Below are 25,270 nucleotides of genomic sequence, written 5' to 3'. Positions count from 1 at the left end.
ATTACAATATAAGCCGAGTTTTTGCAAAACCTTAAAATTACTAGATTAGACATTTTACTTGTATCAAGGCGCATTTCAATGCTTGTATATATATTTATTAAATTAAAACTTGACCTCTACCTACAATATAATTTTCCGACGAAGGAGTGTCGCTTGACATCCCTTGGGTCAAGATGGGTCCGTCCCTAATTGAGAACATATACAGAAAAAAAAATAATAATGATCTAGCTCGAACTTGATGCAAAGTGCTAATTGACTATAAGTTAGATTTGATTCAACCTAATTGTATATGTATAATTTTATTTAATCATAAAGCTTAGTTATTTTTTTTAAAAAATAGGCTTCTTTTAAAAGATCATTAAGAAAATTCTAACTTGAAGATGAAATTGTAATAAAACACTATATGCTTTCTAATTCCATTTTCATAAATTTAAAATAGGATATAATTGTTCTATGATAAGTAGTTTAGAGATTGTTTTTCCGCAGCACCATTTGTACGTTTTCAGTTGCTGACTCTCACTGTGAGCCACGTATGTGGAACGTGGCGCATTGTTAGGCCCCCTAAGCTAATAGCAAAGAAAAATAGCGAAAGAAGCACCGCACCGTTGGCACCTTCCATCACTACGCCTGAATTAAGTTTTTCAGAGGCATATTCTCAAACACCTTATATGCACAGGACATACATCGCTGGGCAAGGTTATGCGAACACTCAAAATTGCCGATGAGGAGTATCATTTCATGCCTTAACCGACGGCGTCTGGCAGTCCTGTCCCCAAGTAATTTGCCATTTTTATTAGTACTTCTTCACCGAATTAGCTGCGTAATTTTATTTTATATGGAAGTGTTCCTTCATTCAGAATATTGTTTGCTTATTATATAGCGCTAATCACACCTAGATATCTGAATTGTTTGAATTTAGGCACTGGAATCTCACCTAAACTTCACTGTAACCTTTAGTTTACAGAGTTAGAGTGTACTCTCACTGGTTTTGTGAAATGACACAATATTGCTAGCAAATAGCATACACCATTTAACAGTGTGTGTTAGTTTTTCTGTAATTAAGGAATGCCGATTCCTGATGTAGATTATGTAAATTTCGCTATCCCTGTCTGCTATTTAGAGAAAGAGAGAGTGAAAATCCTATGTGGAATTTAATCTTCATGGTTTAATTTAGGCATAATACATAAATAGATGCTGAAATTTGGCCTCAGTGGGTAAGCACTCAAACTTTGAGAGTGCGCATGTAGATAGCTCAAATCATTTCCATTGTGTTTGTTGAACATTCCAACTTACCAAATGATCATCTATACACCTCTAAAATTGTATCCAGAGATTAAGTGGTGACGAGTTGGAGTGTTTGGTTTTCAATTGAGACCATCTGTAGTAAGGTGCCTATATATGCACTCTTAATGTTGGAGCGTTTGCTTGCTAGCTGAAGTTAAGTTTGAGCGTATATTTATGTATTATCCCTTTAGTTTGTTACTTTCAAGTGTTAACATATTATATATGGGACCCTTTTGAATTCACTCACTTTATTGGATTTCTATCCCCTCCCCTCCCCTCCCCTAGAACCAGCCTCTTGCTTGTGAAATATTAATTGTTGTAGCTGTCACCTTTTTTAGCGTTCCTCATATTTTCTCGCTGTCTGTCATCAGCCTCTGCTTATTACTGATGAAGTTATAGCTTTTAAATGAGCTTCTGATATTATGTCATCACTCAAACATGTTCAACTAATAAAAAAATTAAGTGGTTATTTTTCCACCCTGACTTCTTTTCAGCTCTGCGTTTTGGCTGCTCAGTTGAGACTGCTTGGTGGGAATACTCATCCAGTAGTTTTCCTGAGGTTGTTTTAGCTGGAAACCATGGCAATTTTGTGTCAACCCCAAAATAGTAAGTGAATGAATATTGTTCTCCTCTCTCTCTTGATTTGTGACTGATTACTGAACCAGTTCAATATTGTTTCCAAAACGCCCTTGTACTTCTCTTTTGCATTATTGATCAATTTATTGGCTTCACCACCCTCATTTTTATCTTGTAGTCTAGCATTTGTGCATACATTCTGTAGTGGAACATTTTATTCCCAAAGAATTAATGAGTTAATGCGCTTTTGATGCAGCTTTTCTACTGGTTTTTCCAGTGTGCATGGAGAAAGGCCAACCGCTGAGTATGCTAGGTTGAGGAAGGAATCACTAGAAAGCGAATTCGGTCATGCACTTACTTATAAGTCGAAAAGCCTTTCATCATTATATCGTTTTGGCCCATTCATGGCTTTGTACAGAGCAGCCATTATTTCGTTCTATGTGTTGAAGCTAACCGTCTGGCGCTTATTTGTCCATGACTTAAGAAGACGTGCTGTTAAGGTATATTCAGTTCTCAAATGAAGTTCTATCCGAAAGGTTTGATTTTTTACTGTAGGTGTTCTATTGACAGATGACAGTGTGCTGTCTATTCGGTCTATTGCATACAATAGATCAGCTATTTTTTACTGTAGGTGTTCTATTGACAGATGACAGTGTGCTGTCTATTCTGTCTATTGCATACAATGGATCAGATATTTTTCACTGTAGGTGTTCTGTAGGCATTTTGACAGAAAAGCAAGATTGTATCAAATGGATTTTTCAGCTTCAGAGCATGAAAGCTGTGAAATGACTTCCATTATTTGTTCAGTATTTTCTAGCATCTTGCTATGATAAAATGGAAAAGTTGGAGAAAGGAAAACCTCTAATTCTTCTTCTGTTGGGAGTACCTGAACTAACTTCATATGCTTTAACCATACTACTAAAACCTCTATTTCTTCTTCTGTTGCGAGTACTGGAACTAACTTCACATGCTTTAACCATACTACTTTATTTATCCCAAGTAACAGTTAGTGTGCCTCGAAACACCCTTTCCTTATTGATGTGACAGAAAAATAAAGATGGCGAAAATGGGCAACACTGTATTTGAATGTAGTTCTTTAATACTATATATTTTAAATTTTACTCGGAATACCTTCATTTAGGTATTTACTTATTATAGTGATTTGAATGGGAACTTTTCAATGCATTTTTGTCAAGCAATCACCTGCTGTTGAATTAAGTATTAAGATATGCTTTCCTGCAATTGTTCTGAGCTTGTTGACACCTCTACATCTGCGAATCATTCAATTGCTGCTCCTTAAAGAGTTTGGCTGTTAAAAAATACGGTGTCAGTTGCATTGCACTTTGTGTTGGATGAGGATGGTTTGTCTTGGTTTGATAATTAATTTTTGTGGTTCTACCCATAGCCTACTTTGCCCCACTTATAAGTCATATTTCATCTAATGTGTATTTTCAAATAATTCACTAGATTGGTTTTCAGATTTTAGTAAGACAGAGGCTTTCTTGTTTTGGGTTTTATTTGTTCTTTACTGTTGTTTATGGTTCCATCTATTACTGAGTTTCAAGTGATTAATTGGTTGTCCACGCAGACCTTAACAATGAGTTTACTTCTTTTATTTGCAGTTCCGAGAAACTCTTATCGACTTGGGTCCTTTCTACATAAAGGCAAGCTATACTATCTGTTAAGACCATCTTATCTTCTTATGTTGGTGTAGAACATCATCATTATTTGTAGAAGTATTCATATATGTCTGCTGTGATGTTGTCTATTACCACTTCTGTTCTTGGTGCTGTTTTTACGAGGGGTGAGGATACTGCTTCAATAGGCTTACAACTAATTTCGTAGGAGAATGTACATGATGTCGTGCCTCATCATCATTACATGGAAAGAGCATAAATTGTTGGGTGAAGTCTGCCACTGCCCAGAGGCCAGGCTCACTTCTCTGTTCCATTCTGAATTTGCATTTCAGATTGTGGAATACATTGACACGCCAATATAGAAGATATTTAAGCTCAGGTTACAGGCATAACCGGAGACCTCAAAGAGGCATATTATTCAGAATCTATTTTCCCTATTATATATAGATAATACTAGATAGGAAACTCTGGTTTTTAGGCAAAAGCTTTTGACCGCCAGAAGTGCTCGTATTTAAACTTAGCAGGTTTCTTTACTTTCTATAGCTAATAGATTAGTACATTTAATTTCACGCACTGAATTTGATTGTCAAGCAGCATCCACATCCTAAACTAATGGAGGAAATTTCATTCTTACATGCTCTTTTAAGTCAGGATGATATATTTTGAATTCCGGTTACCTGTACATAGGAGTAGACCAGAAGCTTCTGCCTGTCCTTTTGGAAATGTTGATATCAATTCAAATATGAAAGAATTTAAGTAGACATGGAGAGGTTTATTGAGTTATTCTGCTCTAACCAAGGAACATGTGTAGCCTGGACTTTATGTATTTTTTTTATTTAATTATACTATTCTCAAGAAATTGTCTGCCCTGCTTTACTGATCAACCGAGGGGTGGGTTGGGGTGAAGAATCAGAGTCTTACAAATCGGTCGTGTAACCTGGCCAGCACTTTAGAAACTCATTCAATCACAGAGTTCAATTGCCTTACCTTGTAAATACTATTCACAAACATGTGGGTTAGGAGAAGAGTGGACAAAGATGAAATACTTATTTAGAGAATAACTAAACTTTGTTCCTTACTAGGTATTTTGTGCAAATTATGCTTTTATATCTTACTTATTGGCAGAGGAATGATGCAAAACAAGAATTGAGAAGAAGGTGTAGGTGGCACTAATTACGTGTATATATAGTACAAAGAGTGCATTTACTGCTTCCTTGTTGGCAAAAGAATGGTTAAGATATTATATGTAGATGGGACTCGTTGCTTTTATTTTTTAGAAGGTTTCTTTTTTGATGTAACTATTTGATGCATAAAATCTGCACCTGCCCATATTTAAAAGGGAATATAGGAAGAGGCACTAACCTATAACCTACTTACAAAGATCCTAGTACGCCAGCAGAAAGATTCTATGTCTTCCATACATGCATGTTTACACCTAAAAAAGGAAAGGGCTAGGCACTTCATCTTCAGACTCTGGGTAGAGCTATTATCTTCTTCAAAACACCTTTGTTTTCTCTCTTTCCAAACTGTCCACCAAATGCAAGCAGGGACAATCTTCCATCTCTCTTTCTGTTCTGAATGAGTGCTATATTTGTTCCTGCACTTCAAGTGTATCTCTTGGCATCACTCACATGATCCCTTTTGAATTGAGGAAAATCCTCCAAAGTTGTTCAGTTATTTGCAATGTAAAAAAAGATGGTTGATTGTTTCTGTTCTTGCCCTCAAATTGGTTTTGCTTAGGATGGGATTAGAAATTTGCACTTGCATCTATTTTTCTGATGTACTCAAATGATTTTTTTGGGTGGGGTGGGGGTGGGATGGGGGTGAATTGAGGTCTTCTTTGATGTATCCATGAAATGGCAAGAGAATGTATTTGATCAGTGATGCCACTTCATCAATATGATAGATAGAACACCATTATCGAAAAAATATTCTGCTGATGTGATATGCTTCTTCTTTATTGACTACATATAGTCATGTGTGATATCAATTCTATGTGGTTAAATGGGCCAAAGAGCCCTTGTAATTTCAGATTGCTTACATGGTGCATCAGCCCTGGGTTCCAACAGGAGCTTGTAACTTGTCTCCAGCAGGGAAAAAGGTCTTATGGTTAATTCTGCAATTGTTTGAATAACAGCTGGGACAAGCTTTAAGCACAAGGCCGGACATATTACCAAAAGTGTATTGTCAAGAACTTGCAAAGTTACAGGTAAACTTAAAACTTCAGTGCTGCTACTATGGTCATATCCCAACTACCATTACATTTCTTTTATGCTGATTTGTCCCAAGCATGTCTCATCTTTTAAATGTTTTATTACAAAAAGATATCCTGGACCTCAAACCTTTATTCAAAAGGAAGTTCAAATCCTTAAAATGGCTGATTTGCATCTCCAGCTTGTGGCCTTCTATTCTACAATTACCTTCCAGCCCTATTTCTTAATTAAAATGGGAGGAAAGAAGTTTTGTATTTTTGAAAGCTGGATAAGATCTCTCAACATAATGTATTTATCCTTTAATTTGTACTTCTCATCTTGCCAGGATCAAATCCCCCCATTTCCAACTCATCTTGCAAGAAGATCTATTGAGTCCCAGTTGGGTGTTCGCGTTTCACAAGTATTTGCTGACATTAGCAAGGAGCCAATTGCTGCAGCATCTCTCGGCCAAGTATATAAAGGTTAGAGCTTGAATTTTTTGGGTGTTTCTCTGCCTTTGTCGTTGATTAGTTCTCTATGGCGTTTCATTACTTCTCACTTTCTTCCTTTTCCTAACCTTTTACCTTATCTTCTGGAAGGAACCTTCTATATCCAACCCCACGTGGAACCTTCCCTAAGAGTGGTTATCGAGACAAAAAAATTGGTCATTCTGTTGATCCAAGATATCATTCACTTCTTCTAACATTTCTAGCACCAACTAATTCATTCTGGTGATATTACGATGTCATGATGCATTCATTCCTATAATACTTCTGGCTCTTGGGCGTCTCTTTGTAGGTTAATTCGTTTTGAAGATAAATCTACTGGGGGAACGTAACAGGTTTTGGAAGAGTGAGTGCGTTGCACAATGGTATTCAAGCTTTTAATGTTTCTTCTTGGCTTCAAGTTTTGCAGCTCATTTGCATTCTGGGGAGCTGGTGGCTGTTAAGGTCCAGAGGCCTCATATGTCTCATTTACTGACACTGGACGCTATGTTATTTCACATGATTGGTGGCCAACTAAAAAGATTTGCAAAAGCTCGTAAGGATCTGTTGGTAGCTGTCAATGAGATGGTGAGATTCCAAATTCCAAATGTGATCGGTTATACATCAAGACTTTCTTTATCTCAAGGAGTATATTACTAGTCTATTGCTAGTTCTTTGGAATGATTATGAGGTGAATTCTGACTCAGCTAATGCATGTATAGTCAAATTTACAAGGTGCACTTGGCACAGCTGAATGAAACGGCTGCAACAGTTAATAGATCAAATCCTTGATTAGAAACTGAACAACTCAACCAATAGCTATCAGGGCAGAGGAAAATATCTCGAGTTTACTCTAAAGATGACACTATCAATTGACCACTAGTTCTTAACCTATTCTTTGTTAACAGACTAAATCAAAGAAAGCCGGCAAAGTTGTATTTTAGTAGTTGCTTTTAGCTCATCATATGTCTCATTTCCTAATTGGTTCATTATCCTCTTATTTCCCCATTTTCTGTAAATATGACTTCTTTTAAATAGTTGTCTATTATATACTTGCTAACCCCAGGGGTTTTGCTTGAATGGATAGGTGAGACACATGTTCGAAGAAATTGACTACATCCTGGAAGCACAAAATGCCGAAAGATTCGCATCTCTTTATGCATGCAGTAGTATGTTTCTTCCAGGCATTGCTTTATTAGTTGTGGTATTATGGAATATCTTTTTTCCCTTCCATTTTTTGGAACTAGTCAGCACAAATGTAGATTGAATGTCATGGAATATATTTGGGTCATGAGAGTATAATGTCTGGGGTGGGATTTGGGGGGGGGGGTTTGAGCTATTTCAAGTAGGTTAGGGGTATTCTGAGCCAAAAAATATGTTGGGGTATTTTTAGACCAAGGTGGAAGGAGGGTAATTATGAACCTTCTTCCATATGTGAGGGGTATTTATGAGCCTTTTCTTTTTATTAATATTTAGTTTAATCTAAGCCCTTTGAGGTTATTATTGTTTATTAGATTTTATTTTGCTATATATGCTTTTATCTTCTCTGTCACTTCAGTTTCAATAGTTTTGAGAATCTAGCTTGGTCTTTGGTTCTCTCACTGTAATTGGGGGTTCTTTTGCACTTTGTTTGAACATACTCTACTTCATGAGTATGACTCCGTGAATGGTCTCTCTATGAACTCTTGTACTCTCTCTCATCTCTCGCATTATTTTCTGTTCTTCCCTTTTCTATCATCTCCCGTCTCCCTTTTCCCGACAATGTGTCCCTAGGTTGTAGAGCTTAGTGATCTAAAGCAATATTTGGCAACCTTAAAATAAGTGAACTTTAATGCGTGTGAAATTTTTTTGAGTGCTCAGTATAATATTTCCTTAACCCTGTTCATTTCAATTTACACTAACTTAGCTTTTACTTACAGATAAAGAGAAAACTGTCCCAGGGAGTGCAGTAACTGATAATGTCGAGTGTCAGAAAACTGTTGGTATCAAGGTCCCTAAAATATACTGGAACTTTACCCGTAAGGAGGTGCTTACGATGGAGTGGATAGATGGGATTAAATTGACAGATGAAAGTCGAATGAGGAAGGCAAACTTAAACAGGAGGAGACTTGTTGACCAGGTAAATAGCTGTCTTTGCCTTCTCAAAAAAAAAAAATAGCTGTCTTTCTTAAATAAAAAATAAAAAATAAAAAGGAAGTAAATAGCTGTCTTTCTTAAACAAAAAATAAAAAATAAAAAGGAAGTTGTCGTCCTTAGTAGAGTTTATCTGCTCCTTTCTGGGCTGTTCTTAAACTTTGTGAAATATCTTTTGTTTTATCAGGGGTTATACTGCTCATTGAGGCAGTTGCTTGAGGTGGGGTTTTTCCATGCTGATCCTCATCCTGGGAACCTAGTTGCTACTGAGGATGGATCTCTTGCCTATTTTGACTTTGGCATGATGGGAGACATTCCACGTCACTATCGTGTTGGACTTATTAAAGTGGTCAGCTCTAGTGATAAATTCTCATCATTCATGGTTGACTGACTGCTGTTTTGGAGTATTGAGATATAGTTTGGATGCATTTCATGTGGTCATCATTTATTACTTGTTTGGGTTTATGTCATCACCTTTAGTTCAAGTAGTATTAACTAGCTTCATCAATAATTTGCAGTTACTGACAGACATTGCTCTTTAGTTTTTTCTGAATGTCTTTGAGATCCTGTTTTGTTGCATATCACTGTGTGTTGTGGTCCATCAATTCCTGTAGAATGTTCATTCATCCAAGTTTAAATTGTTTGAGAGTGAGTGATTTCTTTTGTTTAACGTGGGGCTGCAAGACGAGACCTATAGTTGCTCGTGTAGGTTTTGGTTACCACTGTTTTGAAAACTTGAGCTGTTTGGAATGAATATTTCTACTACGTATTTTAGTTCTCTTTCTTCTGCTATACCTTTTTTCAAAAAACACTTTCTTGCAATACATTATAGACAAAGTCCCGATGAAATCATCCCTTGGATTTTCTTCGGGACACCTGGATTGTAGGACTTCTTTTTGGAGTGTGCCGTGCATTTACTCTTTGGATATTTCTTCTAACTGTTTCTATTTCTATTCTGTCTGAGCATCCCTCTTTGAGTGAGATTTCTTTCTGAAATGAAAGGAAGGAAAAGGAGTTAATTAACACTATGTTTGGATCATTGTTATCCATTGTATTGTATATTATTGTTACTATACCTACAATGTTTGTTTTGATTGTTACTTAAAATGTATTGTACTGTATTGTTAAATTTCGTTGTTACGTAACAATGGAAACCCTATTTTATGGAACAATCAATTTGGTGTGTTCTCATTGTTACTTAATTTCTTTTTTCAATTATATCTTTACATAATATTTTAAAATACTATTTTACCCTTTACCTTAATTATTTAAATCTAGTCAAACCTCCTACCCTAGAATAATTAAGAATATTTAAGTAAATTTATAAATTATAATATAGTACAATACAATCAAACCAAACAATTAAAATGTTACTAAACAACAACAAACAATACAATCTAGCCAAACATTGTATCTACCATACAATAAAGTACAAAGAGTACAATACAATACAATATATTATGAAACAATGGGTAACAATGATCCAAACAAAGTGTAAATCTGTTGTTCTTGGTACGCTGAAACTGGTGGGATCACACAAAGAAATTCAGATGCATGAGTGTAGGTGATGTATATTAGTGAAGCAATCGTATTCCTATATGCTCTATAGCTTCTATACTAGAATGCTGTGATAGAAAATGATTTGGGGCTCTAAATATAAATCAAAGATCTAGAGGTGTTACAGCATTTTAATTTTATTCATCCTCTCAACATTTGCCTATGCAACCAAACCTCCTCTTTTCATTTCCCCTTTTATTGCTCTTTCCAGTCGATACACCTGTTTGCTACAGTTATTTTCTGATCCACTGGTACTCTTTTTATTAGATCTTCTCTCTTCTTTGGGGTGATGTTCTTTTTCATCATTTTCTTCCCCAACTTAACTTTGTCTTTTTCCAGCAGTGATACCTTCAAAACCCTTGTTGCCTCCACTAGGAGTATACTTGTCCATTTCAGACAAGAAGTAAGCTCTGCCCATTTCGTGCCTTAAATCCTATTTTAAGCCCAAAAAAGACAGAAAATCTACCAACCTCTCTGTAAAAACACAGAGCTCTCCATACAATCACAAATGAGCTCCACCACAATCTTTTAGTAGAAGGCTGATGAAGTATGAAGGTGTGATACTTGGCATCTGAATCTGTAGTACATGCTAAGTGCTAAGCTAATGTGTATGAGCTAAAGACCTTGTAATTAAAGCATTAACTCTGTGAAACGCTGATTTCTTGATTTCCAGAAAAAAGCACAAAAAATGAAAAAACATATTAATCTTTTAGAATGAGTTAAACAAGATAAAATAACTCTCCAAAGTCCAAACTCTTTTGTAAGATGATGTAGGCAGCATCAGATTTCGAGTATGATTTGAGAAGGAAGCGAGAGCATCAATTTGATTTGATTTGGGAAGGAATGCTCTAATTTCTTATTATTATAATTATATAATTAAAAGTGAATAAATTTAGGACGATGTGAGAACTTCATTGAATTACAAAATTTTACACTAAATGTCTTATCAACTATTTGTTCCTATTGTTACTTTGTAGAGATATGAGGTTTGGTAGCAAAGGCTTTATTTTCTAGCTTTACACTTATTCATGATTCAGATCTGATTGGGATTGATTTTTTATTTTTTTTGGCAGTTGCATTACATTTCTAAGTCTAAAAATATTCTGTGTATCTTCATATGCTCTGCTTCTGTTATATCCTTGAACTTCATTGTTGAGTTTATGGAATACTGCTATAGGAAGAGGTCACATCTTTAATTCCAGTGTTGGCATGCGCTTCTAGATAGTCCTTAAATTTGAAGCTTTGGTTCTTTAAGGCATTGCATATTAATGTCTACATGGATGGGGTCTGAAGTTCTTATTGACCTATTGCGCATCCCAAAGTCGTATAGATGACTGCATTACAAAAGCAAGATAGTGTTGGCATGTGTTTTAAACAATTTCTAAAATTGAAACTTCAATTCTTTAGGGCATTGCATACAGTGGCGGATGCACATTCAAGTGCATGGGTGCGTGAGCACACATTACATTTGGAGACAAGACTAATATAATTTGTATGAATATGTAAAATTGAGCATCCATTTTGGTACCAACTTCAAATTACAAATAGTTGAGCACCCATAACTAAGAAATTCTGGATCCGCCACTGATTGCATATCTTGATGTCTGCATGGATTGTCTAAGTATTATTGATCTATTACATGTCCAGTGTTTCAACAGATGACTGCACTCCAGGATCTTTGCAATTATTATTTATTTATTTGCTTATTTATTTTTCACGCATGGGGTTTCCTATTTTTAACGTAATTGATTTTGTAAGCAAAAGCTGGCAAGTATTCGTAATAAATTCATGTTTGGTAGTTGATAAGTGCTGTGCACTGCAGCTTGTTCACTTCGTTAATCGAGACTCTCTGGGTTTAGCAAATGACTTTCTTTCTCTGGGATTTCTACCTGATGGAGTAGACATTCAATCTGTTTCAGAAGCTTTGCAAGCGTCCTTTGGTAATGGAACCAGACAATCCCAAGATTTTCAGGTTCTTAACCTGCTCCCTCTCTGTTCCTTTTTCTATTATTTTTTTTCCTAGTTTGAGAAAGCTTCCCAATAAAGCTCATTCTCCCATTTATACATATAGGTATTATGGTAGAGCAATAAAGAAAGACCAAGCAGTGCAATCTAGTTAATCTAGGGAATTTTCTTTTGATCTGAATAGCCCCCCCTTCCAAAAGAAAAAAAAGCCACAAAGAGAGTACCTTCAGCACTACGAGATGTTTGGCTTAAAGACAAGTTATCCAGGAATAGTTATCTAGGGGTTGTGATAATGGGTTATCCCTTGATGGATGTTTGCATTGACGTATATAAAAATAGCGTATAATGTATTAATATGTTTACTACTTAAAACACAATGGAATTTTATCTGGGTTGGCTTTGTCATTTTAGCTATTTTAATCTATGTATTACTAATACTTACATATCTATTCCGTATATTGTCCCCATAAGATAGTACATAGATTCCCTCATAAGTATTACTCATGGAGTTCACCTAATATCCACCGACCGTTGAAGTTCCTTTTCACAATCAGGTTACTTTAAAGCCTATAATAGGTAAGTTCTTAACTAGTGATTTAAATAAGGAAAATAGTAGTATAAGACAACTTAAATATACATTTATTCTACTGGAATTTAGTTAGGATTATGGCCTTTAATTTTGTATTTTTATATAAGAGAAGAGTAGTACATGGGTTGTACTAAACCATATTTACAGAATCCTATGATCCTATGTCTATAATGAAAATCCAGAACATCAATAATAGATACAGGATCATTAGACCAAATTTGGTCACACCAAAAACACTGAATTTAAGTTATAATTCAGTTTGATCTAATACTATTCTCTATGTTCCCAAAACACCTAGCATTTCTTTCCCTCCAGATAGTCCATCATATGCTGGCTGGTATGATTCTCCATTTGCTTTTGCTTTTGGCATGTATCCCTATCTCTTCATGCTTTGGAATGTCTGTGTGACCTTCCCTGGCATAGACCAAGATATACCCCTCAAAATTAAAAAAAAAATCCATAATTGTCCTGTAAACTTTTCGTGCAAGAAGAGGTGGTTTACAGTTTCTGTCTTGTCTCCACAAAGTAAACATCTAGGGCATAAGGTTATACCCTCTTCATCAAGTTATCCTGAGCCATTTCATTCTGTGGGCCTTGTGGTGGTTTTTCAAGTTCTTTATACCCACTTCCCCTTATCTCTTTTCCACAGTTACCTTTTTCCATTCAACTAGGTTATACCCTTCCCTTTCTTTATTCCCCTGCCATAGGAACTTCCTTCTGACTCTGTCCAATCTGTTGATAATCCCTGCTGAGGTAGGAAACAGTGACATTATGTTAGTTGGAATGTCATCCAAGTTTGAACTGAGTTGATCAGTGTGACTGCCTCTGGAGACAACTACTGCCCCTTCCATCTGGCCAAGTTCCACTATCTCTTCTTTGTTTTTATCACTTCCGGTTCTATATTTCTTTGTTTCTTCAACACCATTAAGAAAGCACCAGCATACGCCATTGAAGCAGTCATACTCACAATCATTTGTCGGCCCATGATGGTCACGGTCTCTATGACGTGTGAGAACAGTGTAGGGATATAGAGAGATTTTCCGTAATTGTGGGTTTATATCAAGGATCTACAATGAGCCGGTTCTTGTTTACCCTGGTCATCATATATGCGCTTTGTAGAAAGTGTGATGTTTAGTGATGAGACTAGTCGGAGTCAAAGTGAAGTTTGAACTTTGGAGATGCATTCTATAGATTAAGAGGGAGATGCAACCTGAGGTTTGGACTTTAGGATTAGTCGACATAGGACAAACATAAGACTTGAATAATGTTGAGTTGAGATGAGATGAAATCCTTCCTTTGTGAAAGCACAAAGAAAGATCACATTGCCAATGACTGGTGGAAGGAAGGTGGCAGGTATCCCATGGAATTGGTCGAGGTGCGCGAAAGCAAGCCCGGACACCAGTTATCAAAAAAAAATAAAAGATCGCATGCCAATGACTTGTAATTTGTATTTGTTCGTCAAGGAATTTTGCAATTGTTTGGAAGGATTATCATATATCATTAGAGTTTCAGTGATGGTACATTTTGGTGCTTAAATACAACAATTGAGGTATTTCAATTTAATGTTATAGGAGAATAAGATGATACATAAGGCATATGATTAACATGATATGTTTGAAAATGGAAGAGTCAGCAGATGTGTGATGTAAGACATATGATTAACATGATATGTTTGAAAATGGAAGAGTCAGCAGATGTGTGATGTGATTGAATCCTCATCAAAGTGAAAACCCGGTTCTATAGCGTTGTTAAAAGACTAACAATATCATTCATCCACGAAATTAACCTTCTAGAAGTGTTACTTTAAAATGGATGTCTACTTATGCTAACATCAGAAATGATAGCATCTTGCAGAAGGTGCAAGTAGCTCGCGCACACAGGATAAATTCAGTGAAGGATGCAAAGATGGTATATTCTTGTTGTTTGTAGACCTCCATAAGGTCTGTTTGTATGTATGACTTCATAATAATTGGAGGTGATGAAAGTGGACAAGCTAGACCTAAAATCACAAGTTGTATAAAAAAGCTTTATCATCTCTCAGAATCAAATGCCGACTTAATGTAAATGTAGAACACAATGGAAGCAAAAAGTTCATATAGGCAGTTGGGTTTAGGCTGAGGTGTATTAGTACACTTGCAATAGACTCGGTATTTGCGGAGACACTTCAAAGTCTGTTTGGAGCTATTGCCCATAGAAGAGAACTTCTAGTGTTGTTGAATCTTCGTATTGAAATAAAATGAGTCCAATGGAGGGGAATGAATATTGAGGGATTTATGTGGTTAACTCCAACTAGGTTGGAATTGATGTTTGATGTTGACAAGATATAAACCAAATGTTACATTTTTCTATGCGGATCGTAATTACTTTGTACTCTAGTGGCTCTACCTAAACAATCTCAGGTGGATTGGTTAGAGCTGCTTGATTGGATTTCGTGAGTTGTGTGATTAACTTCTCAAATCACATCTTTGTCTAAGGAATATGCTAGGGATGAACATCCCATCATTGTACTATAGGATGGTTTTTCCTCCAGAATTTGGTTGACCTGTTGCGATTATTTTATTTTTTCTTTTCATTTTATATTTTTGTAAAGGGATAATGCACAAATATCCCCTCAACCTATGCCCGAAATCTCAGACACATACTTATACTATACTAAGGTATTATTACCCCCTGAACTTAGTTTATTAATAATTTTTTATCCCTTTTTGACCTACGTGGCACTATCTTGTGGGCCCAATGATTTTTGACTCTGTTTTTTCAAGCTAGTGCCACTTAGTCTGAAAAGGGGTAGTTCAGGGGGATAATCGGATTTTAGTATAGTATAAGTGTGTCTCTGGGATTTCGGGCATAGGTTGAGGGGGTACTTGTACATTTTTCCTTTTTTTAAACTGGTAACTTTGTATTATATCACAAAAATACATGGGTTATACTCAAACCTTATATACAAATGCACTCCAGACACTCCTACTCTATTTCTATATCGAGTCTAAAACATCAACTATAGAAACAGTCTCTTTCGAGTATAATTGATTACACCAAAAACGTCACAACAAATTAGTTTATTATACTCTATTTCTATATCGAGTCTAAAACATCAACTATAGAAACAGTGTCTTTCGAGTATAATTGATTACACCAAAAACGTCACAACAAAATGCAGTTTAGTTTATTATCCTGCACACTATTTTCTATGCCTTCAAAACATCTGGAATTCCTTTCTTTCCAGATTGCCCACCATATTGAAGTGGGGATAATTCTCCATCTAGTTCCGTCTTTTGCAAGGTCACTTGCCTCCTCCCAGCTATACAAGGCCTCAGTACTCTCCTTGGATATCTTCTTCAATGAGACATGATTGTTAGCTTGCTTCATGACCTTGCAAGCATTAAGTGGCACTTCAAATGATTTCAGGGCATAATGAATCAATTGTATGATGTCATGTACGAGTTCAACTTTTCTCTTCCTCCTGACTATGCTTTGGTGATAAGAGCGCTTGGATCTCTTGAAGGAACTGCAAAAGCATTGGATCCAGATTTCAAAGTTGTTGAAAGTGCATATCCTTTTGTTATCGGAAGACTCTTGGTAGATCCAACTCCTGATATGAGGAGAATATTGAGAGAGCTTCTCATCCGCAATGATGGTTCTATTAGATGGAATCGTCTAGAGAGACTGGTAAGTCATTTATTCTTTCTCTGTGTTGTTATACTTGTTTCTTGCAGGTAGCACAAGTGAGGCTTATTTCTTTCCTGAACAAGAACCTTCGACTATTTGTGAAAAGAAGGCCGTTTTAGCTCTTTTCCTGCTGGATTCAAAAATTATTATATGTGAAAAGTTTGTGTGAATTTTCTAGGTCTTCCTTTTAATATGATCTTATTTAATAGTATGTTGTGATGAGTACTCGGTGGAAGTTGTCAGCTTTTCTGTTGTTCTTTTTGTTTGGTAAGATAAACAATAGAAAAACTACCTGAAGCTTGATCTTTTCAAATACTTCAGCATCTGTTGACACAGAGACTGATAAAGCTGGGGATGGGTTGTCTAGGACTCCTGTATGTGAATTGTTAAGTGTGTATCTTCCTGCAGATTGCAGCAATATCTCAGCAGGCTTCTGAAACAGAAGGAGAAACTCAGGAGAGTTACTCGGATCCATTGGGATCATTCGATATACGGGCTGTAGTCTCTGCAACAGAAGACCTTTTCCAATTTATATTGTCAGACAAGGGTTCAAGAGTCCGTGTATTCCTTGTCAGAGACATAGTTAAAGCAGCTGATGTTTTCTATCAAGATGAATTTCTAAATAATCTTCTTGATGAGAAGCTTCGAGCGAGACGTTTATTTGGATATGAGGTATATTTCATCTTGTTATTTATGCAAATCATGAGCAACAGTGCTTATTATCAAAACAACGTAAAAGTATATTTTACTATTGTTAACATCGTACTCTGATCTTACAATCACGATACTATTAGCTTGACGAAGCAATTTAACCGTCACCACTGAACTCCAAATATTCAGTCTAATAAAAAACAAATTAAAGTAGATCTTACTAGTTCATTAATTATAAGAAAATATATCATCCTACTAGAAAAATTACCAATTGTGATTCTGTTTGGTGTGATTTACTGATTATGAATGGTTGCATGGGATATCATTGTCACTTCTTCTATATCTCTCGAAATTCAGTTTCTTGCTTTGGTGAGCAGACAGATTGTGGTTTTCTTGTTTAATTTGGTGGCCACTTCATAGTCTGCATCTTAAGTTCTTGGTTTGTTACTTCTGTTTCCTAGTGGTCCTTTCTGGTTTCAGACATAGCAAGGTTCATGAGAATTATTATTCACTCTCTTTTTCAGGAACATGGTATTATGGTTAGGGTGTTGAGTGGGTTTCATTCCCTAGGACGTGCAGTGAAATTGGCTCCGGATTTGTGGTCAGCAATGCTGATTCGCTTGGTGGTGAAGCCAGAGTTCCAGAAATTTGCTTGTGACGTAAGTTCAGCATTGATCAGTCACTTCAAGTATCACCTTCCAGTCAGCTTTTGGATGGGTATTTCTCAGCTACTACATAGAGTGGTTGATAGAGACAGATGAAGTATTGTGATGTATCAAGGTCTGTGCTCTCATTTTCGTATCTGTGGTTACGGCCTTGTTAGTGTATTTGTTTTCCAGCGGATGCGTTGAACGAGCGTGTTTGAGTAGGGAATGATCATTAATTTCAGGATCCTAGAGAAACTTGCATATATTATGCCGTCAGAAGTAGGTTCAAGCACTCTGCGTCCCATTATACGAATATCAATTTGTCTGGCAGAACATTAGACAGGGATCAAGAAGGGAAAATACAGCATACGCTCCAAAAAAGAGAATGGTCTTCAAAGTGTTGTTGACAATCTACAAAGGTCGCTTCCATTTTACCAATACTTTAATAGTATCAAAAACTATTCAACGTGGCAGAGTTCCGCCAAGGTTTCTGTGAAATGCCGCTGAGTTTCTGAGTCTCCATTTGGAGTTGGTTATAGTTTATAGCTTAATTATAAGCATAGTGATAGAACTCTTCTTAACATTTTTACCTGTCTTGTTTATATTAAGTTTTTGTTGATGAACATTACTAATTCAGGGGTGGCTTGGCAGTTCAAAAAAAAAAAGATATGTGCCTTTTTTAAGGGGCTTCATTTTTAAAAATAATATTATAAGTTATTGTTTTCTAATAGATAGTGAATACTATTTGTAGAAAAAGTAACATGAAAAATGAAGGAATTATTAAAAATAATTGACATATTTGGAGTACTATCTCTTATGAAAAATAATTTAACCACAACATCCGATTTGGAACCTTTCTATTTCTAGTGAGAATGGTCTTGGTTCTATACAAAATCAAGTGAAGGATGTTAAATAGTTGTGCTGGTGTACCTCCATTATTAACTTCAACCGTTGTGTTTGTACCTATAAATTTAGAAGCTCAAAATTCTTTTACATGATTTATGCAATGGAGAATGCATAGAGTGTTGCTAGTTCCAAAGAAAAGGAAAGGAGTGAACCCGTGAACTACACTTTGACAATTGGCATCATCTACTTCTGAGCCAGTGCATACACAGTCAATGAATTCTAACTTCAAGAAAATATATTGCAACAAAATTCTACTATTTGCTATTCAAAACTTCGGTTTAGTTGCTCACGTATCGAAATAAAAAAGAATTTTATAGAGGCACACTATGTATGATAGATTTAGGAAAAAAATAATGTGATATGATCAAGTGAAGACATGTGGGGGAGTCTTTGGATTGACAATAACAAAAAAGGTTTGAGGCGTAAGAACGACTTTTTCTATAGGAGATATTGTTGTTCGTATATAAATTTCAAAAAAATATTGACAATCTTGTATTGAATACAAGTCTGTAATAGATTCGTTTTTTTTCATGTTATTTTGCAGTGATATTTATTGCTGTATAACATAAATTTTTATGTTTAAAATCTTTGATATTTAATATATATTGTCCATGAATATTTTTTATACGACTATACGATACCCTTTTTTTTCAATTAAATGAATAAAATATTAGTAAGAATTTAAAAAGCCATGCTACCGATCATGGAGAATCAACTGTACAACAGATGCTGACACGCCAAAAAAAAACAGTACGAAGTAAAAGAAGAAAGAGGCTAGTTTAAAGTGAACATAATGATTAACAAAGTTATGAAGTTGTCACAGGTTACTTTAAGTTAGTACATGAATATCTTCAGACTTCAAAGACACTTCTGTAAGTTTCACAATAGACTAATTGGATGGTGCACAAGCAATCTGTAGTATCCATGGCCCACGTTGTTAGATTTTCTTCGAAAATTTTAGTAGCTCAGTTGATTGATTATTTGAATTTTTCTTTTAACAAGAAGTTCAATTTTCCTCTATGTAATCCTCTCTCGCGTTTTCCTTTTTCTTTACCCTTGTTTTTTGAGAAAGAAGTTGGATTCTATTCTGCAAAATACCTAAAGGAGACACCAACAACATGTATATTTGTATATGAAGGCTAAGCTAACCTACCCTTTTTATTAAAAACATGAAATTAAGCTTACCTACCCTTACATTAAAGTATAATAATATAAATATGCATAAAATTTATCAAAATATATCCTATTGTAGACGGTGCTTATTAAGTTGGAGTATTTTTTAAAAAAGAAAAAATTGTATGTAATAGCAAAACTATTAGTTTAAATTAAATGATAAATTTAGTTTGATTAAATGTACCCATAGTAAACATATTGCTATTTCGCCTCTCTCCAGGTGAATTTCGGTCGCGTTCTCTCCCTTGCCTCTCTCGTTTTTTATACAAACGCAAATGTATAAATTGTGTTTATGTTTGTATAAAGCAAGAGAAAATCGTATATATATTTTCTTCCCTTCTCTCCCCTCTCTCATATCTCACTCGCTACTCTGTCAGATCTCGCTCGCTGACTCGCTTCTCTCACTTTATACAAAAGGGCAAACGTATAAAATGTTTTATGTTTGTATAAAGCGAGAGAAAATTGTATATATGTATATATTTTCATTTTCCTCTCTCCTCTCTTCCAGATTTCGCTCGCTACTCTCCCAGATCTCGCTCTCTCACTTTAAACAAAAACTAATGTACACATTGTGTTTTTATTTGTATAAAGCGAGAGAAAATTATATATACACATATAAATGCGTATAATATTTTCGTATACACTTATGCTTATATAAATACATCTGTCCAATTTTCTTTTGTCTTTCTCTTTTTCTTATTTTATACAAACACATATTATACAATTGATCTTTTTTATACGTATACCAAAGCAGATAAAACAATTACTTCTTTTTTTGATATATGTATGGCGAAATATATATATTTATATTTGTTATGAAGCGCAATTATACAAACTATAGTTATAACATGAAAATATAACTTTTATATTTTCTATAGCTGAAAGTTACTCCTTAAAAATAGTTGAGGGTATTATTATCTACTAAAATTCTTCTACACCATAATTAAATTCTAGAGGTAGGAGGATTTATGATTACAACATAATAATTAAGTGTTTGTTTGTTCATAAAGAAAATCTATGTTTTCTGGAATAATTTTTCATTTTATTTAATAAATGATTATGAAAATTATAAATCTATCTATTTTATTTTAAATTAGTGTTTGATCATAATAAGTTAATAAGCATGAAATATTTTTCATTTTTTTTTAATTCCTTCAACTCCCAAAACTAAAAGAAACAAATGACTTTAAAAAAATAAAATAAAAGATGAAGAAAAACAATGAAGGGAAGTGACATTTGATGTTTATTTGTGTTTTAGTGCAGTCAGGGGAAGGTGCTGGATAGGTTAAAATGTATTGAAAAAAAGATAAAATAGAGAAATTTCCAGAAAAAGTCACATGTTTATACATACATATATGATCGGTCTTTTGATTTTTTAAAAAAAAAAAAAAAAAACTAACGGAAGGATGAATATTACAATTTTGACATAGATAAGTAGGAATGTTTTTTATTCACTATTATAGCACAAAAATGTAATCTAAGTTTGACTAGTTTAAAAATATTTTTAATTAAAAATTTGAAAATAAAGCATCAATAGTTATGTCTTTAATATAGAGGATAGAATATATATTTTTAAGGGAAATAAGTATTTCTTTTTTCTTTTTTGGGAATTTAGGAGTCGCTATGATCTCTGTTATAGCTTGTACTTTTCGAGTAAGCATTTTGTGCGCACTAAATAAATTCCCCATCCTCCCCCACATTATATAATAGCTTGCAAATCACACAAAAAATATAAACTGCACTAGACAAGCCTTATACATACATCAGGTTAGACTCAGAAGACATTAAGGAGGAATCGATCCCAAATTATCCGTGTGAATAACATATTGAAAGTAGGAATAAATTTTTTTAAAATATATAATGTGATAAACTCACCAACTTTTGATAATAGAATGGGTGATAATGTAGGGATAGGTGATGGGGGTTTAGGGCAAGTAAACATGGGTTTAACATGTTTGTAGTACCTTTTAGGGAAAAATAAAAAATATCCCTTAATTTCGTTTTATTTTATTGATTGACTTGTATAGTTACGTTCTCAATTAAATTTAAATTATTTAAAAAAAATAATTGACGTAAATTGAGATAGTGAGTTATTTGATATCCTATGAGGGGTCATTATCCATTAGCCACGTGTCCCATTAATTACATTTACGCTAACTACTACTACGTCACCAGCCACTCACTCTCGCTGCTTCCCGTCCGTCCACCACTTCTTTCTTCGCCCCTATTATTCCATCAAATTACAACTTTATCCTAATTAATTTTATTGCTTAATTAGTTATTTACTTTTTCTTCTTTATAAATATTTATAAGAAATTATAAATTTAAAAATGTTCTTACTAATTTATCGTTTGATTTTTATACGATACAATTTTATTTACACTTTAAAATAATAATGAATTATAAACATAAAATAATAAAAAAATAATTTTATCATAACATTATAATTTAAATAAATTATTTTTATATATAAATAATTAATGTAAGACGGAGGAACTATGTAAAGGCTCAAAATGTTAACGTCAAAAAGACAAATGTGTGCATTAATAACATGTCTTTTCGTGCTGACCTGAGGCTATTTTGTATTAGAATATTTTTTATTTTTTTTATTAGACAATACTTTAATTTCAATATTGGAGCTCTAATAGAAAATGGAAGTTTACAACTACCTATAAAAGAAAATTATTGAAAAGAACTAAATTTACATTGATCCTCGTATAGTTATTAGGGAAAACAGTTAATAATTCCCCCAGAATAAAAATACTAATATTGTTATTATATTTTTTTTTCAATTTTCACCTATTTTTCAAGTTGATGATTTAATAGATCTTACTTTAAAAAATTAAGATACATAGAATCATCAAGAGAGATGTTAGTATCAAATAAATCAATATTTAGTAGATAAGCGATTGTAAATTGAAGATTTTGTTAGATATTTAAAATATTGTTGATATGATACAAATAATAATATTATGAAAGGAAAAAGTGTTGTGTAAATAACTTAAATTTAATAACGTACTAAAATTTCAACTAAAAAGGTAAAAACGCCAAAACAATCATATAGAACTATCAAAAGTAAAATTATTGATTGACAGATCAAAGAAGGAAAATGAGAAAATACAAACACTAGTAAAAGGGAGATTATAAGGATCAGACTTTCACAAAAATATAACTTTTTTTCTTCTTTTGAACTAGTTGCTACTTAGGTTTGAATCCCAAATTAATCTTTTTGATCCAATAATTAATTTTGCGACGTTAAAGATAATTGAAAGCTTTTAATTATATCATATTTTAAAATTTATAACACATAGCCAATAATTTATCTAAATATTTTCTCTCAAAAAAATTCTTCAAAAAAGTTTTCCCGCATTAAATCCTATAAGATGTTAAAAATAATATTTAAATTATGGTGATGCACTAATAAAAGATCTCGTGCTTGAGAGAAAAATTTATATATTTAGAAGATGAGTGAGAGATATTATTGTTAGTATTAGATTTGAAGGTAAGTAAGTTTTATATAAATAAGTACATGCCACGTATAATTGTTGTCATCAATTAAAAGGAAATGTTTGACCACTGGCTCCAATTTCTTCTTTTCATTCACTCTCTCTCTCTCTGGTAAAATAAAGAGGGAAAAAAATATAAAGTGACATGTTGAATTTATTCGGAATTTTCATTAAAAAAAATATGATTATGGGACGTTTTATTTATTTACTATATAATTTTAAATTGAAAAAAGAATTGAAAATATCCTTAAGGCATTAAAAATAGCTCAAAAATGCCTTCTTCCATCTATTGAATTAAAAATGTTCTTCCATCTACCTATTTGGATCAAAAATGTCGATAGAGTTAAATTTCAACCTAAAATACCTTTTCCTTTAACAGAAGCTGATGTGGCAAAAATAATTTTTAAAATTTCATGTGTTAGCATTATGATTATTGATCCACATGTAATTAGATCAATTTCGTTCTCAATCATATCGATCAATCCAAACTCATTCGTAAAAGACCCTACTCTTTCTTTCTTCATCTTCATCTTTCTTCCATAAAATTATTTGAAGGATTAACAAAATACTATCAAATTCTTTCGAAAAATTCAAATTTTTGAAAAAAGATTATAAAACATTCTATATATCATCATTCTCTCGATTTTTTTTTTAATTGACCTACTAATTTTGTGATAGTAAAGATAAGTGCAATTTAATTTGTATCTCAAAATGTATCAAAAGAATAAGTGAATTTGCTGAAATAGAATTAAAAAAAATTATACATTCAATCTTCCATGGAAGCAAGACACTCATCAAATCAAGTCATTTTTATCACATTTCAAAAAAAAAATGGAGCATCTAACAGTTGAGGAGGAGTTCAATCTCCAATTAGCTCATGAAAGAATTTGAATCATGTTCTTTTATTGAATGTTTTGATATTATTAGGCCAAAGTCATATGCGGCCACTCAAACTTGTTCCGATTATTCATTTAGACACTTCAACTAGACGTACTACCAATTGAACACTTCAACCATACTGAATTTGAACCATTTGAACATTTTTTCGAGAATAAACAAAAAATAGAGAATGTGTGAAATACACTCGTGCTGACATGTCAATTTGACCAATCAAATAATGACATGTGTTATTTTTTAATCCAAAAAATTATTTAAACATTATATTATAAAGTAAAAAAGATAAAAATTATTTTAAAGTAAAAAAAAAAAGAAAAAAAACAGTAAAACCTAAACAACTCTCTGCCTTCAACTGAACAAAACATACATTTCCTCTAACTCCATTAATGGCGACCCCCCCCCCCCCTTCCCTGTACAGTTCCATCTTTAACCCGATAAATTTTTTTTCATCAGCTTTTATTAATTATAACTTTTTACTTCATCTCGTTTTTTAGGTAGAGAAAGATGGGGAAAAGAATCTCTTTGAAAAATTTATAAATGAAACAAAATGCTAAGAATTTTGAAACCATTAGAACGGTGGGGGAAGAGGATAACCACTGATACTAAGAATTTTGAAATCATTAGAATGATGGCGGAAGAAGATAACCACTGGTGTATGAGTATGGGGGTTGGGGTGGGGTGGTGGGGTTGATAGAAATAGGGAAGAAGAACACAACTGTTCTTCTTCTTTTTTGTTAATTTTTTTTTAAAAAATTAACTTAGGGGTATAAATTAAGAGAAAAAAAATATATTATTTTTAATAAATTAACGCGCTCAGGGAAAGTGAATTACACGTTTTTTGCCATGTGAGCATTTTGTATCTAATAGGAATGACTTTTGAACAAATAAAGTGTTCAATTGGCACAAGGATTAGTTGAGGTGTCTAAATGAATTATGCGAACAACTTTGAGTTGCTGGAGATGACTTAGGCCATTTTATTAGTATTCCAAATAATTTTTTTTAGATGAAAGATGAAAAAAGTGGGAGATATGGGTTTGGATTTGGGTTAGGATTTTTAATGTGTATGATTATGAATTAAAGTGGATCTAATATGTGTGGATCAATAAAATAAAGAAAAATTACTTAAATACACTACTTTAATTATCTTAATAACCATTTATCCCAACTTATTTTAAAAATTTCAAAAATCCCTTATTCCCCCAATTCAAAAAAATATAAAAGATACATCAAGATTTTCCACCTTTTTTTCACCCAATTGGCAAGTTTTACTTTACCAAAAATTAAATCCTATTTTTAAGCTACCCACTTCCCCATTAACATCCCCAATTAAAATTTACCATATTAATTTTTATTCCTTTTCCTTTTTATTTCCCTACATTGTAGGTGTATAATTGTGTACTTTT

General features: G+C 33.6%; 1 protein-coding gene across 2 annotated transcripts; it reads left to right on the top strand.

Moving 5' to 3' along the window:
- Positions 1-194: 194 nt before the first annotated feature.
- On the top strand, positions 195-18,115 carry LOC101244978 (uncharacterized). 2 transcript variants are annotated; one of them, XM_010326881.4, is made up of 15 exons: positions 195-776; positions 1,779-1,890; positions 2,117-2,360; positions 3,483-3,524; positions 5,635-5,706; positions 6,036-6,171; positions 6,605-6,762; positions 7,262-7,343; positions 8,094-8,293; positions 8,495-8,656; positions 11,687-11,836; positions 15,827-16,087; positions 16,496-16,759; positions 17,263-17,518; positions 17,628-18,115. In XM_010326881.4, the coding sequence occupies exons 1-14, from the start codon at positions 722-724 to the stop codon at positions 17,497-17,499; spliced, it is 2,175 nt and encodes a 724-aa protein (XP_010325183.1). In that variant the 5' UTR covers positions 195-721; the 3' UTR covers positions 17,500-17,518; positions 17,628-18,115. The 2 variants fall into 2 exon arrangements, with proteins under 2 accessions (XP_010325183.1, XP_019070907.1); XM_019215362.3 differs by lacking the exon at positions 1,779-1,890 and having other exon boundaries at positions 492-776; positions 17,263-18,115.
- The last annotated feature ends 7,155 nt before the right edge of the window (positions 18,116-25,270 follow it).

Source organism: Solanum lycopersicum, chromosome 8 (assembly GCF_036512215.1).
Source record: "Solanum lycopersicum chromosome 8, SLM_r2.1".
Lineage (NCBI taxonomy): Eukaryota > Viridiplantae > Streptophyta > Magnoliopsida > Solanales > Solanaceae > Solanum > Solanum lycopersicum.
This window is presented reverse-complemented; position numbering and strand designations above follow the sequence as displayed.